Source organism: Apus apus, chromosome Z (genome assembly GCF_020740795.1).
Source record: "Apus apus isolate bApuApu2 chromosome Z, bApuApu2.pri.cur, whole genome shotgun sequence".
Classification (NCBI taxonomy): domain Eukaryota; kingdom Metazoa; phylum Chordata; class Aves; order Apodiformes; family Apodidae; genus Apus; species Apus apus.
The window spans coordinates 74858570-74876733 of record NC_067312.1 but is presented as its reverse complement, the minus strand read 5'-3'; the positions used below and the strand labels follow the sequence as shown (position 1 = coordinate 74876733).

At 39.7% G+C, this 18164-nt stretch overlaps 1 protein-coding gene across 1 annotated transcript in view; it reads right to left on the bottom strand.

Annotated features, from left to right (window-relative positions):
- Positions 1-3713: 3713 nt before the first annotated feature.
- The window catches only part of ADGRV1 (adhesion G protein-coupled receptor V1), a 278553-nt gene continuing 264102 nt past the window's right edge, over positions 3714-18164 (bottom strand). Inside the window, exons 88-90 of the mRNA XM_051642551.1 lie at positions 14757-14948; positions 12911-13088; positions 3714-4199 (exon numbers count right to left, since the gene is read on the bottom strand). Of these exons, the coding sequence (XP_051498511.1) occupies positions 4081-4199; positions 12911-13088; positions 14757-14948 (489 nt within the window). The 3' untranslated portion in view covers positions 3714-4080. The remainder of the gene's footprint in view (positions 4200-12910; positions 13089-14756; positions 14949-18164) is intronic.

Below are 18164 nucleotides of genomic sequence, written 5' to 3'. Positions count from 1 at the left end.
TTGTTCATTAATGCTTGAGTATTACATTGTAAGTATTTCTGTGTATTTATTGCATAGAAGATAATTGCGAACCATTACATGAAAATGGAAATAATTATTTGTTTCTAAAAGCTAACAGAATAGTGTTGCATTGAGCAGATGAGCCCAAACTTGCATGTGCTACTTTCGATCCATGTTACTGTTGGTAAAAGTAACACAGGTGAAAATTCTGTTGCCAGCCAACTGGGCACACATTCTGATTCCTTTCTGATTTATACCCATGCTGGTGAAGCAGAATATGCAACAGTAACTCGAGGTCCACAGTATAGGCTGAGCTATAGGGAAATGTATCTGAAAGCAGGATGTGCTTGAACTTAAGCAATTTTCTAGCCAAACCTCTCTGCATGATCTCTCAATTTAACATAATTTCATGTTGAGCACATAAGGCACTTTGTTGTTGTAAAGCTCTCAACACAGTTTAATCCTTTGCAGATCACAGCTTTCACTGTGCACTTCTCAGCAGGATGATGACTTTAGATGTAGGTTATTGGAGTACTAAGCATTAGCATGGTAGAGACAGAGGCCAAGTGCAAGGTCCTGCACTTGGGTTGGGGCAATCCCAAGGACAGTGATAGGCTGGATAGAGAATGGATCAAAAACAGCCCTGAGGAAAAGGACTTGGGGCTGTTGGTTGATGAGAAGCTCAACATCAGCCAGCACCATGTGCTGGCAGCCCAGACACTAGAACAAGTTGCCCAGGGAAGCTGTGGCTGCCCCATCCCTGGCAGTGTTGAAGGGCAGGTTGGATGGGGCTTGGAGCAGCCTGGGCTGGTGGGAGGTGTCCCTGCCCATGCAGGGGGGCTGGAAGTAGATGATCTTTAAGGTCCCTTCCAACCCAAACCATTCCATGATTCTATGAATCTATGATATTCAGGCTGTCAATTAAACAAGCAAACAAACAATTGAATATTTGTGTTCAAGGCCTTGACACAAATTTACTTATTTTGGGTATGTACCAAGAAAAGTGAAATTTCCACACTGGCTTCCTCTAAAACTTCCCCTGAAAGATGTCTGTTGAACAGAAACATGTCTGTTGAAATGTATTCAGCCATCTTTCAAAAAAAGTGAATTTACTTATGTTAGTGTTTGAATTGTGAAAAATTCCTCAAACACATCCATTAATTCATCTGATCTACTTACATATTCAAGTAGATTTAGGTGAAGCTTGCGTGGAAAAGTTGTCTCCTTCACACATCAAACCATGTTACATCCATATTAACCACAGCTCCTTCTACCCTTCAAAACACAGAAAATGGCCTCTTGTGTGGAAATGATGGCTCCTTTTATACGGAAGAGAGCAAAGGCAGAGAATGTCCTGGGGTACTTCACTATACAGGAATAAAGCAAAGAGTTGAAGGAGCTAGTCAAATTAGCATGGCAGGCCCCATGGTAACATTTGATTTGAAAGCTATATAGCTGTGAATTCATTCATCTCATAGAAACAAATACATGTTTACTCTTCATCACATTTTAAATAGCACCTGAGATCAGGGTGCTGCAGGAGGCTTTTTGTCTCGTCAGGTTAAGTCAAGCCAACTGGGAAAGTTCTCCTGCCCAGGTGTGGCTGTCAAGCACATTGAGTCAGGGCACACAGCTGCCTTACTCCTGTCTCAGTCTTTGCCTGCTCAAGGAACAGGAAAAAGGAGTTGAGAGACCCATGCTTTTAAAACAATGATTTTCCTACAGACATAATATTTTCTTAAAAAGAAATTAATTCTAGAACAGTAACAAAATCCATCTCATGATCTTAAACCATGTGAGCACCTCCTAGAGACTTAAAACTCCAAAAATGCTGACAGAGGACTTCAGTCTACTGATCTTCTCTGAAAATGCTGATGCATTCATAGTAAATCCCTAACCAGGCCAGTTGTGCAACAAGTTGAAGTGACACAAAGGATTAACATTTATGGTGGTGAGTCAAAATCAAACAAACATCCTTCTTTTATAAGCTTTCTCACAGCATGTAGTAGCATGTACTGCGAGTAATGAAACATCTGTTCCAGTCCTGACTCTCTTGCAATGGAGCAAGTGTTGCAATCATTCTGCAAAGCCAGGCTTCACGTTAGGGCTGCAGTGGGTAGATGAGAAGTATCAACAATGGACAATGCTCATCTCAGTTGATTAAGGAAGAATGGAATGAAATAAAATTTAAAAGCAAACAAACAACTCTTGAAGAGTAAGGTTTCCTGTGTAGAAAATGAAACTACTATATTGCAAAGTGTCCAAAACTAATTTTATCTCTAGACAGAAGCACTTATTTTTCTCACACTTGCAGTCCTTTCAAGCACCCAGAAGGTCCCTCTTCAGCAGGTAGGGGCAGAAAAGTGAATTACAAAATATGTCAGTGGTTCACTCTTGCAAAAAGTTGGCCACCATGCTTCAGATGCAAAAGGTTTCCCTTTCTGCACAGAAGCATTGGTCTCCCTGGTTGCCCTGTGCTTCTGTATGTTGACCACAGTAATCAATGCTCATTTCCACCTTCCCTAGTATGTTTCACCATTGACCACAATGACTTGTCCCTGTTCGCTCCATAGCACGATCAGCATAAACAGAGTCAAAAAAATTCATGGGAGTCAGAAATTTAAGACTTGATGCAGCAGAACATGTACTAAATTAATTAAACACAGCTATGCTCTCATTTCCCCTCAGTTCAAATGTGTACTCAAGTAGCACTTGTTTAAGGGCTTTTCTGACTAGAAATATTTTCCCGTGTCTGTGAAGGCTTTTGCATTAAACCTTAAAGACTATGCTTGCTTCAGATATGAGTGATGACTGTAATACGTGCAGCTCTACCATATATAACACAAGTGGGGTTTGTTTGGTTGAGGGCTTTTTTTAGCTCAATAAGTAGTTAGATACAGTAAAATTTGTTTATCGCTATAGCAAAAATCACAGAAAGATTTCCAGAAGAAAGGTTTTCTTTTAAAGGGAGAGACTGTTGCTCAGAGCTTGCCCAGCACTAAGCCTTTAGGCAAGTTCCTGAAGAAGGTATGAAAAACTTGCATTCTCATTTATTCCATTTCTATCCTATGCTCGGAAGTGTTCAGAGGAAAATTCCCTTGGTCTCCTGCTTCCATGTGTTTCTCTTCCAGAGTGTCTTTGCAGAAGCAGAGTTAATGATTCCTACAAGATCAGCCTGCCTCAGTTCTGAAATGCTTCCTTTCAAATTTTTTTTTTCTAAATGGAGAAACTTTTCTTGCTCATTTATGACTCCCGATCACTGAACTAACCCTGTTTGTAATGTAACATTCAAACCCTTCAGTCAGAACAGGGATACCTGTGTAGCACCCACAGAGATTAACAGAAAATTTGGCTCTTTGGAATTTCCCCCTTATTTCTGACTGTGAGAAGATTGAGAGTTTAACATTATGAAACCAGCAAGGTAATGCAGTCAACAGCATGCAGCTGCCAGTGGTTTCCCTCTTCTTCATCTCTTCTTCCCTCTCTTTGTTTGAGATCATGGCATATTTTTATCATGTCACAATTTAAATTTCAAGCTCTTTGGTTCAACACTGTGTCTTTATTTGAAATGGTAAAGATTTGGGTACTGAAAAACAAATGAGAAGAGTACAGCTTAGGAAACTAGAGCAACTGTGTAATTAAAAAGCTTTTGTGTCTGATAGGGTGTCTGCATCACCTTCCAGCCCCATATACAGCAAGTAGAAATAACAGACTTGTTTGTATCAAACATACTCTATGGTTTTTATTAATCATTGTTACACGTACAGGTTAATTAAAAAAGCTACAGTTCATTAAGTATGTCATCTAGCTACAAGATACAGATCTAGGCCAATTGCCATTGTATGTATTGATGCTCAGCCACTGTAAAAAATTTACAGTTTATTTTCTGATATACAAAACCTCAAGCAAACGTTCCTTGTTAAACATTCAGTAAAGCTCACAGCATTCTACTACACAGTTTCATAGAGTGTTTTAGTGCAAAACAAAGTACAAATATAAAAATACTGAGGCTTGAATTAAAAAAAAAAAAAAACAAAACAAAACCAAAAAACCCCAACAAAATCCAAGCAAGACATGGAGTTAGAGGTGAGTGTCTGCTATGGGTATTCTTCTAAGCTCTACGATCTGGGAGTTAGCCATGCTGCCACCATCCTGGCTGCCATGACAAGATTCATTGTCGCTGACGCTGAGACCGGCACCTGGAACAGCAAAGCAAACAAACAATCAAAAAGAATCCATGAGAATGAAATCCCAGCACAGAAATGGTGGCATCGTGTCCTGCTCTGCTTTATCCTGGTTATTAAAATGCCTCCCTGCCCCACAACCATGTGGCAAGTTTCCTCTTACTGGTGTACAATCCCAAATCCACAGACTGTAACACTATCTGACGTAGCTTCCTACCATCCAAATAGGCTTTTTCATAATTCCACTGTCAGTCTATTTGTCTCAGTAAAACGTACAATAGACATTCAGAGGTTGCCTTGAAATCACAAGAGCATAAACCAAGGTCCAGCCTAGGCAGGGTTCATGGTCTGGCTGCTACAGTCTGGTATATCCAAGGACTTCTTCATGAAGAATTGATTTTTAATGATATCATTTCCCTGTTAAACTATAATTCCAGCTGTTTTAATAGGATTGTAATTTCAACATGAGAAAAAATGCTGACTAAATATTTCTTTAAACCCACATTTGGCACAAGCTGGTGTATTGTGTTTTTCTTCTACTGTGAGAGAATACTAGACTTTGGCCCATGGAAACTTCCAAAACATGTCTGGAAGAGACCTCAGCAAGACACCTTCTCTGTCCTTTCGGCATAAGAGTTCTGCTAGCTTGTTGTTTCCTTGCTGTTTTCGAGGGGTTTGGGGCTTCTTTGCAGGAGAGATTTGAGTTGATTAGTGTGAAGATACATAATCCTCCACCAATCAGACCAATTTCTCATGGAATATCAGTTGTAACTCTAAACTTCAGTGTGTTTTTAGCTCCTCTCTTTGAGTTGTAGAGCAAATCCTAAAAAAACATACAGGTCTTGCTCAGGTTTAGGGAGTCTAGACTTTAAATTTGCTGAGAACTACAAATCAGTGAAATTAGGCATGGTGATTTCAAGACAGACTAATTTCAGGCATGGTCTTACAGCAATGTTACTTACAAAATAACTAGGGAAGTTATTAATTTTGGGCAGAAGTAGATCTGTAACTACACACAGTTCAAGGGAGTTGCAAAGGAATGGCATTTGGATCAAAAAGCCTCAAACAGGGACACTGATTTGCATTTTCAGACAAAAAACCTCCACATTTTCAGGAGTTTCTATTAGTTGTAGAGTGCATCTCTTATTTCTGCCTTAGCTGACATTCCAGGCTTGGGCTTGTTTGGCAAAAGACAAGACAAGGGTCATTTAGATTTTTGGAGTTTCCTCCTCATTTCCTACGCCCCCTATTGTTCCACTTTCACACAGTTTTTCCATAGCATCCTTCTTTTCATAGGATCATAGAATGTGTGGGGTTGGAAGGTACCTTTAAGGCCATCTAGTCCAACCCCCCTGCAGCATACAGGGACCTTTTTAACTAGATCAGGTTAATCAGAGCCTTGTCAAGCCTGACTTTGAATGTCTCCATGGATGGGGCCTCTGCCACCTCTCTGGGCAACCTGTTCCACCACACCCCAAGTAGAAAAGAAGTATGGAAAAGGGGGCAGCAGGGGGATGCTCCTTTGCTGTGGGAAGCCAAGCTACAGTCTCAAATATAGAGCTTGGTTGAGGGAACCTGAGCAGAAGAACCTGCAGGACTTGGCAGGCTTTCCTGCACAGGTCTGGAAGAAGTCCTGATAGAGGCCAAACATGGGTGCAGTGCTGTCTGAACCCAGCCCTACTGCATCCAGGTGAAAAGGAGGGATGTATTTACCATAATAATTTTTACACCTGGTTTTGGTATTTGGGTTGCAGAGTGAACTCACTGACACCTACTAGATGAGTCCTGTTCTTGGGTCTGTATGACCAAAGCTCTTCAGAGACAAACAATTACCATCACAGTATAACAGGAGTAAAAATCCATCAACACCCAGAGATACAATAATAAGGACAAGAAGATTAGGCCCTAAATCATTAAAATACTTTTTTGTAAGTGTGCTCAAGATGATTAAGCTGTACTTATTGATTTAAATTTATATGCATATTTAACATTTTCATTGAATCATGGTCCTAATAATTGAAAGCTGCTTGAAAGTCCTGGGAAAAACAGCAATTGCATAAGCAAGTTATTTGTGTTGTTTTTTTTCTTATCATCTCTAAAACTGTTTGTTTTAGAAAGAAAACATGAGTGCAATAGAGACGATAAATCATATTGCTGTATTTCCCATTTGGGGATGGAAGGACAAGGTAGTAACCTTGAAGTAAATACAATACCTTGACTGGAGAAACAAAACAATACTTCTTATGTAGCATCATTAACACCGGAATTCACTCAAAACAATAATTAAGGCTGAAGAGTGAAAACATTTCAAAAAGGGAAAAAACGTAATCTTGAAAATGTTTAAAATCATATTATGCAAATATTGTCATCCCGGGTGCAGATTTTAAGGTGGATGCTGACTTTTTGGACTAGCAAAATATTTGTCTTACTGGTAGCTATACTTAAATTATTAAGCATGGGGTTTCTTAAATAATCTTCCTCTAGTCACTATTAAAATATCAGATACTGGTCTAATATGGTATAATACTACATATATTATTAAATCTCTTATATATACATGGTTTCTGCAAAGGAAGAAGAGATTTTTATTGTTGTCACAGAGGTTATCAGGAACTGGGTAAACCAGAGACTGAAGTGTGCTACTTTGGGTTCACAAGGGCCTTTGTTCTGCTTCTAATGTAAAGACAAACTTTGCAAGAGCTGATCCTTTTTAGGAGTGAGAGCTGAAATGTAACCAGGATACCAGCTTACCAAACAGTTGGCAGACTGGGAAGGGTAGGACTGTTTACACGATGGAGTTTCACAGAGTTCATAGGTCCGGCTTGTTCTCAGATTAGGGCAGAATTTAAACTCAACCAGATCCAAATAAGCACGCACTCCCCTAGAGCTGGATGGTGGGTATACAACGAGGAGCATTACTTTTTCGCCAATTTGTGTAGAAACTATTTTAAGGGCAAAAAAGGCGCAGGAAAATGAGGCCTCTCTTTTTGTATCTAAGGACTAGCCAGAGACTGAGCAGTCACAGCCGGCTTTGCAAGCCCATAGAGATCCCTCCAGTGACATCTACTGGTGACGGATTTCGGCAACGCGAGCCCTGGAACGCCCGCTGTTACCATCTGCTTGCTCAGATAGATCTCAAACTTTCACTAAAATATTTTAGGGGAGATGGTGTTTGTTTTGTAATTACTGTACTTATACCTCTGCAGAGGCTTTTTGTCTCCCAACTGCTTCCATCTTGCTTTCTGAATCAATCATCATTTATATTCTATGTATAAGACACATTAGAAATGAATAAGCTACATGAACCAACTTTAATTCTTCTTTCAGGGTTTTGACTTTGCAGAAATTACACTAACAGACATCCAGATTTCTATGAATAAACTTCAGGTTGAACTAAAAATGCTGGATATTATGCAGGTAGCATATTTGTGAGCAATCACAAATGAGAAGCCAAATTAATGTGCAAACTGGCCACCCTTCCTTCCTTTTTGTTTCCTGTGAAGTGAACACTTGAGAACAGAACTTATATAGGTTGATAAGGCAAAGCATGAATCTGCCACTTTGCCACAATATGCAGTTTACCTGCTCTGTGACAGTTTCCAGGATGGTGCATTGAACACTTTTCAGAATTAGAAATTTCAAATGTTTCCTCTAGTTCAGGACACCCAACATGAGATGCTTAATTATTAAACCAGGCACCTTAAATGGTAACGCTAAGGTTTAAAAAAATACTTATTAAACCCTGATTTAAAACCCTAGCTGTATTAGATTGAAAATGATGAGTTAGTTTACATAGCATGGTTACTGTTAATTGCTGCATTTGCATGGGATTTTTAACTTGTACAGTACATTTTTCCAGATATTCTCCATGTAGACTACTTGTTTAGGATTTCGCTCACATGCATCTATTAAGAGCAAAAATACACTCAGATGTGGAAGTAGCAATATCCTCCATACTGTCCAGTATATACTTGAAAAGTACCATGTGCTAGGCTGATAATTTCTGTTCTAACCTATAAATGTCTTTGTAAACAGCTTCCTACAGGGGTGGGTCACTGGTCAGCACTGGAGGGGTTTGGGTCTCTCTCAAAGGCTTTGCTGTGTTTTGCATTCATATCTCACCTAAAGGAAGAAACTGCTCAAGTTTAGTGCATCACAGAAGGGGCAGGACATGAACATTAGTAGGAATGGGACAGTAGGTGGAAGCTCAGATTGCTTCAAGTGAAGCAATCTTGCATTTATGGTGTTTATGCTTTAGAGCAAAGCTGATGGACAATTTGCTGCTTTGGGACAGATTTCATCTACTTTTATTCTCTTGGTTCCCTTTTTAATTCGTCAGCCTTAACCAATATAGAAGTTCATAGGGAATTCTGGTACACTGGACTTTAGCCTCAGTGACAGTAACATACCACTCTGTGACAATCTGCAAGGCAATGGTCTTATTAAACTGCCCATCAATATAAAGCTTATGAAAGAAATCAGAGGCAAAATGAGATCTAGTCCAAAATGACAACACTTCTAAAGTTAATTAGTGCAATTATCAATAAATTGCTAGTAAACAATTGTCCTTCTCCGTAGAAGCTAAGCCTTTGATTAATTTTAAAGCCATAAAATAAATCTAATACACAGATCATTTAAGCCAAATTCATAAACATTAGGGAAAAAAAAGTTTTTGGCGCACATCAAGAGGCAGGACATGTCCCTAAATTATTTTCTCCTACCATAATCGTTTCATAATTTCCTTCACACAAACTGCCTTGGAGCTGGTGGGCCTTCCAAAAGATTCCCACAGTATGAGTTGATACACTGAGCATAGTGAATCCTAACTATGTATTTCTGTATGGACATTAACATATTTGATGGAAAGCAGGAAGAGGCCATGGCTTTATGATGTAAAAGTCCAGCTTTTGGATTTCTTGTATCAAGCAAAATAATTCTATGGCCATATGATGCAAAGCTTGCATAAAGCTGGCACAAAAGCTGGCTAAGAGAGTACACTGCTGTGTACCTAATTTGCTAGAAACGCAGTTCTGTGCCTTCATCTGACCCAGTCTGTATTTCAAGTTAATCTGTAATTTGGCCCACCATTAATGATTATGGGACCAAGGGCTAAGTGCATAGTTCTACAACACTTTTCTTTGGCAATGAGGCCAAGTGTGCCAAAACATTTATTTGTGGAGCTGCACTGCAAAATGCAGATCACTATACTGTTGCAAATTAAATAATAAAGTTGTGCTGTGGTGGGGCTGTTTCTTTTTTGTTGTTGTTGTTTCTGGTTTTGATTGGTTGGTTTATTGTTTTTTGGTGGTGTTTCTTTGGTTGGTTGGTTGGTGTGGGGGTTTTTTTGTGGTTCTTTTCTCTTTTCTTTTCTTTTCTTTTCTTTTCTTTTCTTTTCTTTTCTTTTCTTTTCTTTTCTTTTCTTTTCTTTTCTTTTCTTTTCTTTTCTTTTCTTTTCTTTTCTTTTCTTTTCTTTTCTTTTCTTTTCTTTTCTTTTCTTTTCTCAGTCATCCTTTATTTCTGCTGCTGAGAGTGGCCAAAGAGGACAGGAATGAGATTTTAGCTTTGCAGTAATTATTCTCCCATTCTCACTGTGGCTGCCAGGTTAATCCTTGGGGCTACAGGCAGTGAGCATAAATTAAAATCAACCCTCAGACAGCTCCAAACTACATAAGCAGGAAGGACAGGTCAAGTGCAGAGGCACTGAGACACTTTTGCATATTCCTCTGCTAATCAGTGCTGATCCTCAGCCAGCCTTCAGAGTGGGAGCTAATGTTTTAGAACAGATAAGGCTGCGTTTGGTTATAGATCAACAGTTTTAGGGAGAGATAGATAATAGTTGCTTCTGCTTATCAGAGGTAAAGCTTGATCAATAGCAAAGCAAGAATTTCTATTCTTCCTCTATACCCAAAAGCCATACCTTGAGTTTAGGAGTGATAAAAACAGCTAATGTGGTGCAAATCACCTTTACTCTGTTCTCCAAGGGCTTGTCTGCTTGAGTTCTCAGCCTACTGAATTAAAACCTAGTCTAAAAAGGTCTGATAATCACTATTTAGAGCAAATGACAGACAAGAGAAAGGCAGCAATCAAAGGCATCTCAGCTGCCTATATGTTTTAGTTTATGTAGAGAAGAGGTGCTGGTCTTCCAGTTGCTGATGACCATTGCTTCTTTGGACACGGGACTGGTGCTCAAAGGGCATCAAACTGATGTGCAGTGGCAAGGGGCGAGGGAGACAGACGGGGAAAGGAAGGAGAGGAAGAGGAAGAGGGAGCAGAGAAGTCTCTGGCCTGAGTTGTGGTTTCGTGTGAGTATGAGCAATGATGTAAGAGAGGAAGAAGAAATGTGCTGTCAGGAGAGACCAGGAGATAGGCTCCTTTCAGCACTTGCTAGCTTAATTGTATAATAAAATTCCTGCCAGGCCACAAGCACAGTGAATCTTTTTGCAGCATGAACCTGTAATGCCAAACAAAGGAGAAGCCCAACTCCCACCACCTCATCTTCCTTTTTATCGCTTCCACTTTGTTCCTTCCCTCATCCCATTGGAAGCACCGTGACTCCTTGGCCATGTACTGAACTGGACTGGACAGTAGGTCTGGATGAACACATTTAAATGGATACAATTGTTAGTTCCAGAAAAGCTCATGGGTTTTTTTGTTTGTCTAAAAAGGTATGTCTTGAGCTGCAGCTTGTATCTAAGGCAATAGCTTAAAAACATTTACTGTGGTGGTTAAAGCTACTCTAACCTCAACACCACCTCTTTGGTTTGGCTTGTTCAGATGTGTGTGTGGCTGGAACCAGATGGGACAACTGCTTTGGCTTAGAAATCATCTTGTTTTTCCCCTGTAATATTTCTGGGGACACAGTCTGGGCACACAACTAAGCATTAGGGCAAAATGGTCAGGTACTAGTTCGAATCAGTAAAGCAAACAAAAATATTTATTTCCAACTGTGGCCTGAGGTCTCTGCTTCAAATCACATTAATACAAAAGGCTCATAAGAAAAACTATAATAAAATCTTAATAAAGAAGGCAATAATAAATTTAGGCAAAACAATAAAAAGCTTGTTCTAAACCTGCTTCCTTTAGAAGGACTGAAAAATGAATTAACTAAGGATGGAGCTTAAAGATTTATTAAAAAATCATTAAATGCTAAAGTTGTGGTAAATTATATTAACCATGAGTTTCAACTATTGCTGTTGTCCAGATTGTTCTTCATGATTTAAGACAGACTTCACAGTGGGTAGAGTCTACTGCAGAAAGTAGGCCAACTGATGTCAGCTGAGCTGCTTAAGCAGTAAACACTGTGGGAAGGTGGGAGTGTTAGATGTGAATGGCTTTGTTTCTTATTATCTGTCTATGAAGTATCTGGTTTCCTTCAAAATATTCAGAAAGGAGTAAAAAAATAAAAGCTACCCTCAGTTAAAAAGTAAAATTTGCAACTGTAAGTTTATGCACCTAGATTTGAAAGTCGTGCAGAATTTTTAACTGCATAGCAAAGTACAGATAGTCTGTAAAATGTCTGAGAAATTAATAGGTACAGTACATATTTTGTGACCATCTTCTTAAAAATTTGTATTTCTTAGCACTAGGCCAGATATTCATAATCCAATTATCTTCATAACTAGAAGAGTTTTCTCCAACTCTAATTGGATAAGACATAAAGTCTTATTAATATACTGACTAAAACTATGCCTTCATTAGCAGCATTCCTAGTCTTCCAACCAGTCCGACCATTTTCCTTAGTGTCACTGAAGGAAACAAACTCCTGAAATTCTCAGTGCCAAAGCACTTAACCTGCTAATGTCTCTTGCAAGGCTCAATGGTGTTCCCAAAGGTCATACAGGTGACCTCCCACTGCCAAGCTAGTCCATTTGTATTTCTCCTGGTGCCTACAGGAGGTGGGCTTGGGTTAGCATCTGCCAGGCCTGGTGTTCCTTTGCCTTCATGGTTGTGTTATCAGATGTTCCCATGTTGACCTATTTTAAAATCAGGTTTCACTTTATTTCTTCTGGCTGTGGCCACGTCTGGCTAACTGGCAGAAAAACAATACATAAGGGCAAAGCCTGGGAATTTGAAGGCTTGAACTCAGAGGTTGTTGAGGGGAACCTGATTATAAATGTTTTGGTTTTTTTCTGGTGTAGTTAGTGTGGACACCTAGAGTGGCCTCCCCTGCTTCTGTCCTCCAGCAGCATGTTGATCTCATCACAGCTGTCTCTGTCTTTGGGCAGAAGTCTACCTAATATATCTTTCTAGAGTACACTGTTTTCCAGGTCCAAAAATGTATTTTGTATAAATATTTTGTCTTACACTTATTGGGAGAATTAATATTTATCAAGTTATGCTGACTTACAGCACAAATATATGGATTGTATGTAATTTATACATCAATTAGAAAAAGAAAGTACAAGAAGACAAGACAGCCCTGTCCAGAAGCAGCAAGTTAGCCACTTAAACTGTTGTGAAAAAATGTCAGACTCCAACCTGCTGCTACTTTCTGTAGGTCTCCTTATTGTCATGACTTAAAACATATTTTTGCAGACTTATCTGTTACTTTACACATCCTGCACAATGTCCTTCATGGAACAGCAGTTCAAGGCTAAACAACTTCAGATTTTCACTGGCAATCAGACTATATTAACAGATCTTGTTAACTGGATCTCATGGAATGGTGAGAATATTGGGGTGAAGAACAACATAACCTTCAAGGAGCAAGGTGAAGAGTCACTCACCAGTCTTCAAAGCAAATATTAGGTCATCAAACTCCTGTGACTCCTCATCAGCAACCAGCGAGCTGGTACTAAATCCTCCAGAAGGGTGGAAAACATTGCCATTTTGTGGGCTCTGCTTAAAGGCAGCACTAGCTTGACTAGCAGGCTGCAAGGATGCTCTCTCCCAGTCAGCAGGCACCTGCAATGTTTAAAAAGACAGAGAAGTGCAGTAATCACTATAAACTGTAATATAAATGCTGGAAACTATAACCAGAACTACAGAGAATTTTTGAACCAGCTATTCTTTCACTTCTATGTTGAATCAGGTTGCCTTTCTTAAAAATAAGTAAGTAAATAAATAAATAAATAAAGTTTATTTATATATGTATATATATGTCGATTATGAGTCATTAACCCTTGTGTTTATGATGCCTGTCCTAGAAATCTCAAAAAGTTGAAAAAATATTGCTGTTTCTGAACATTAGCCGCTGATATGGAGAACTTTAAATTAAAGCACTGAAAGGTTTCAGGTCACTCCTCTCTTACCACTGCCCCTTCCTCTGCTGGACCCTCCTCCTCCCTTCTGTAGTCACTAATCATTATTGTTTTCCATTATATGATCTACAGTTGGCAACCCACTGCTTCCTGTGTTTAACAATACAAGATTTCACAGTAATTTGCCAGTCCTGAATGTTCTGGTGGTGTTACACAGTCATGAAGTTCATTTGTCACTAGTTTAAGGTAGAGCTGCACAGAAAAATCAGAATTTCAGTTCATGAGAAAAGAGGTGGCTTTGAAAAATCCTTAAATGTGATGAAATGCTAAAATACTGAACTAAAAATATGTATATATTTTAGGACAATAAAAGTGTATGTTCTTGATTTATTGCTCATCCACTGTTTAGGAGCTCAGGAACACAAAACCTTGCCATGTGGGGCTAAGAAGTTGTGCTGTCCAGTCCACAGGGAGTCAGGCACCACCTTAAGTGAGACACTGAGAAGTTGAATAAATGTAGTGGTCCTCCAGGAGTTTAAAAATCCAGACAAACCTACAGCAGAGCAGGTAGAGAAACGGGCAAAACAGCTACCAGGTGAGCAGCTTGGTTGTAAAAAAAATATTATTAGAACTGACATGTTCCCTTGAAATAATTAAATCCCATTAAATCAGTGTTTTTCCTGGAAAAACTGTTTAGCTGGAAAAGGTTCAACTAGCTCTATGAAAAGGCAAGTATCCTTATCAGTAAACGTCACCTTGGTTTACTACAGGTAGTCAAAATTGATACTAGCAGCATTCCAGTTCCAGCAACAAAGAGGTTGAAAATAATATTCCTCTACATTTCTAATTCAATTCTATTCAATTCTATTCTATTCTATTCTATTCTATTCTATTCTATTCTATTCTATTCTATTCTATTCTATTCTATTCTATTCTATTCTACTCTACTCTACTCTACTCTTACTCTTACTCTTACTCTTACTCTTACTCTTACTCTTACATCTTGGTTTTGGAAAATTAAAGAATTAAAATTAGTCTAAGACCTGCAGCAAGCTGAAAGAATCAACTTCATATTTTGATTTCTCATCACTTGCTGTAGATAACACTACAGTGATCTTCTGTTACAAACCAAAGATTCAAGTAGGAAAGGGGAAATTCTCCAGATAGGATGTTACTAGGGAATTGTAAGCTCCAAGAAAATCACAATAGCTAAAGAGAACTAGTTTTATGGTTAAAAAAAAAATCCCCCCCTCCCCAAAGCCCACCCTATCATAATTAGCATCTCATTCCTGTGTAATATAGTTCAGTGCTGCCACTTAAATCTCCAGGTACATTTTCAGTGTGCAAAGTAATGATTATAGAGCACTGTTACCTCTTCCATAGCACTGATGAGGTTCTGAGTGGACTTGCTGATCTCTCCACCTGCAGCTGGCAGACCACTGCCATGCGTGAAGAAAGCCGACCCAGGAGTGGTGTGCCCATTCATGTCTACAGTATAACTTGCTTTCACAGGGCAGCAAAGTTGGTTGTGCAGGATGAAATACACCACAAAGACATAAAGACCCTGAAACAGAGAGAGAAAAAGAACATATTGAAGTGAGGGAGCTTAGATCAGAGTTTGAAAGCAGCTGTGGCAAGGTCCTACACGCTGCAGCAAATGCCTTCCCTAACATCAGCAGCACTCAGTGCCTCAAAGTGAAGCAGCCAGCTTCTATGGAAAATATGAGATGATGTCACTGCTCATCAGAGACCTCGAAGTCAAAAGTAAGTTCATATCCTGAGGCCTGCAGCTAAACACACACACATACAACACCCCCACCCCAACAAAGTCATTGAAAATGATTATCTGGTCGAATGCACCCAGTTGCAAAGCAAAGCCAAGATCCCAACAGAAACAAAACTGACTCGAGTTTCACAGTTGTCACAATAGTGAAAATGTGGTTAAGGGTTGCCTTCACAATAGGATTTGGCAGCTGGCCCCTAGCCACAATTCTTTATTTCCTTGCTGACCTGCTGGCTCTTTGCATTCTTGCCCCAGTTTCAATCTCATGCAAACTGTGCCGCTGCCGTCACAGACACCAAGTTGTAACTATAAATTAGAGCCTCTGTCATATCCACTCATTCAGCACTGCCTTTCATTTTGGATTACTACAAAGGCTCTACTGTATGTCTCTGCAGGTCTTCTTTAAAACTTGTTAATTTTGACCTTTAGACTTAGCCAAAAAAAAGTATTATAAACATGTCTTTTGTTTGCAAAAAAATCCAATTATTCAACTTCTGAATATGAAATCTGACTTTCTCTAATTTCCAAGCTGCACTAAAACTGAGGGAAAGCAATCCATTTTGAAGAATAAATCAACCTGATCAATAATTATGAAAGAAGATGTTAACTAAAAGAGTACAGGAAGAAGACTTCTGGATTCACAGAATACAATAATAGGATGTCTTGGGTTGGAAGGGACTTCTAAAAGTCAACCAGTCCAAACCCCCTACAATAAGCAGGGTCATCTCCAACTAGACCAGATTGCTTAGAGCCCCATCAAGCCTGACCTTAGTCTCTCCAGGGATGGGGCCTCCACCACCTCTCTAGCCACCCTGTTCCAGGGCTCCACCACCCTCGTATGAAAGAACTTTTTCCAAATGTCCAACCTAAATCTACCCATCCATAGCTTCTTCCCAACTGTTGCAATAGAAAAAAAAAAACAACACACCGTTGGGTTTTTTGTATTTTACATTGTCCTCTAAACCCCTGAAATCAATTGTACTAAACAGAACAATTTGTTGGACAGGTACCCACTGGCATTAAAGTAGTAACTGGGATTATAAATAGTAGGGGGTTTCATCCCATTATATTTGGAAGGAATTTTGAAAATATATGAAGACTGCAAATGTTAATCTCCATCCCTATAAAGCAGGCAGCAGCACTTCATGATACACAAATCAATAAATTCTAATGATAAAACTATATGATGAAACACTGTGGTCCAAAGTGACACACAGAAGTTCATGGGATTCACTGGGATTTCAGTCTCAGCTGGTCCAACACTGGAAGTGGCCTCATATAGATACTTTACAGCCATACAGCTCCATCTGTACGTTTTGTTTTGTTTTTAACAGCAAACTAGCAAACAAAACTAGAAAAAAAAGTGTGTTAAAACCAACTGTTTTCAGAAAAAAAATTCCCATTTTTCCAGATTATTGGGGTTTTTTGCCATGAGGCCCAGAGCAGTTAACAGAGGAAAGTCCTTTTTGATACATCTAAGTAAGTACATTCCGAAAATGTGACGTAAACACATTGCACTTAAGAGACACTAAGAAGGAACCAAAATGTCCTTTCATTTGATAAACAAATCCAAGGACCCTGGATGTAGGTCAAATATAATGGGACCAGCAAATGGATTTCTTTGAATTTAAGTTGTTTAATGGATATGAAAAGCATAAAACCCCCAAGAACAGATAACAGTGATGACACTGAATTCAGAGCAGCCTCAGGCATTTCAGTCTCTGAGGACCTAGCCACAAAAGATGAACACATGATTCAAGGGGTTTTGTACTTTTCAAGAAAACCCATTAGCTGAAAGTGCTGCACAACCCTGTCTTTCAGAATGGCAGGGACAGAAGACATTGGTATGCAAAGCCCATGCTATGTCACTCTTTTTCTGCCCTAAGTGTGGATACTCACCCTTCTGAAACAAATAAACATGGGATAAATTGCCATCATTATCTCCTTAACTCAGCCTGATGTTCTGATTTAACTCTCAGTGTGTTTGGATAGTGCTGATTCTGAAGAACTGTTGTTCTACCAGAACCAAGGAAAGGCATTTTGACACCTAAAGCATCCTTGCTGCCGCTCTGTTGTCCAGAGATGCAGAGCCTTGTCCTTGGCAGCAGCAGCCCTGAGATGCATCACCTCCTGTGCCACTCCTGATTCAGCCCTTCTCATCTCAAGGAACTTCAGATAACCCCCATGTATTGATGGATACAGGTGATGAGACAGATACCTAGAGATATCTGGAGATAGTCAAGACCCTCTTGGATGAAGACCTGAGTAATGTGCTCCAGGCAATCCTGCTTCAGGAGGGGGTTGGACCTGAGGATCTCTAGAGGTACCTTCCAACTCTGACAATTCTGTGATTCCACTACAGCTCCTCTGGGTACTGCCATAATCAGCACATTGACTTGGGGAGGTTATCTGCCTGAGGACAGGAGGAGGCACAGGCTGAGTTAGAAAACAGGAACAAAAAAGTTGAGTTTTACTTCTCCCAGTCTTCTAGAATATTATGGCAATATCTTATAAACAGAAGTTTACACCAAACAAAACCCATCACTCCTAAGTAAATAATATGTTTATAAAGGAACTGTATTGCTGGGTAGAAGATTTCTTGTTTAGCTGGAAAATTCACAGAATGGTTTGGGTTGGAAGGGACTTTAAAAATCACCTAGATCCACCCCCCCTGCATGGGCAGGGACACCTCCCACCAGCCCAGGTTGCTCCAAGCCCCATCCAACCTGCCCTTCAACACTGCCAGGATGGGGCAGCCACAGCTTCCCTGGGCAACCTGGGCCAGAGTCTCATCACCCTCACAGGAATGGATTTCTGCCTAAGTTCTCATCTAAATCTTTCCCCTTTCAGCTTAAAGCCATTATCCCTTGTCCCCTTCCTGTCCTTGTCAAAAGTCTCTCCCCAGGTTTCCTGTAGCCCCTTCAGGCACTGGAAGGAGCTGTCAGGTCTCCCCAGAGCCTTCTCTTCTTCAGGCTGAACAGCCCCAACTCTCTCAGA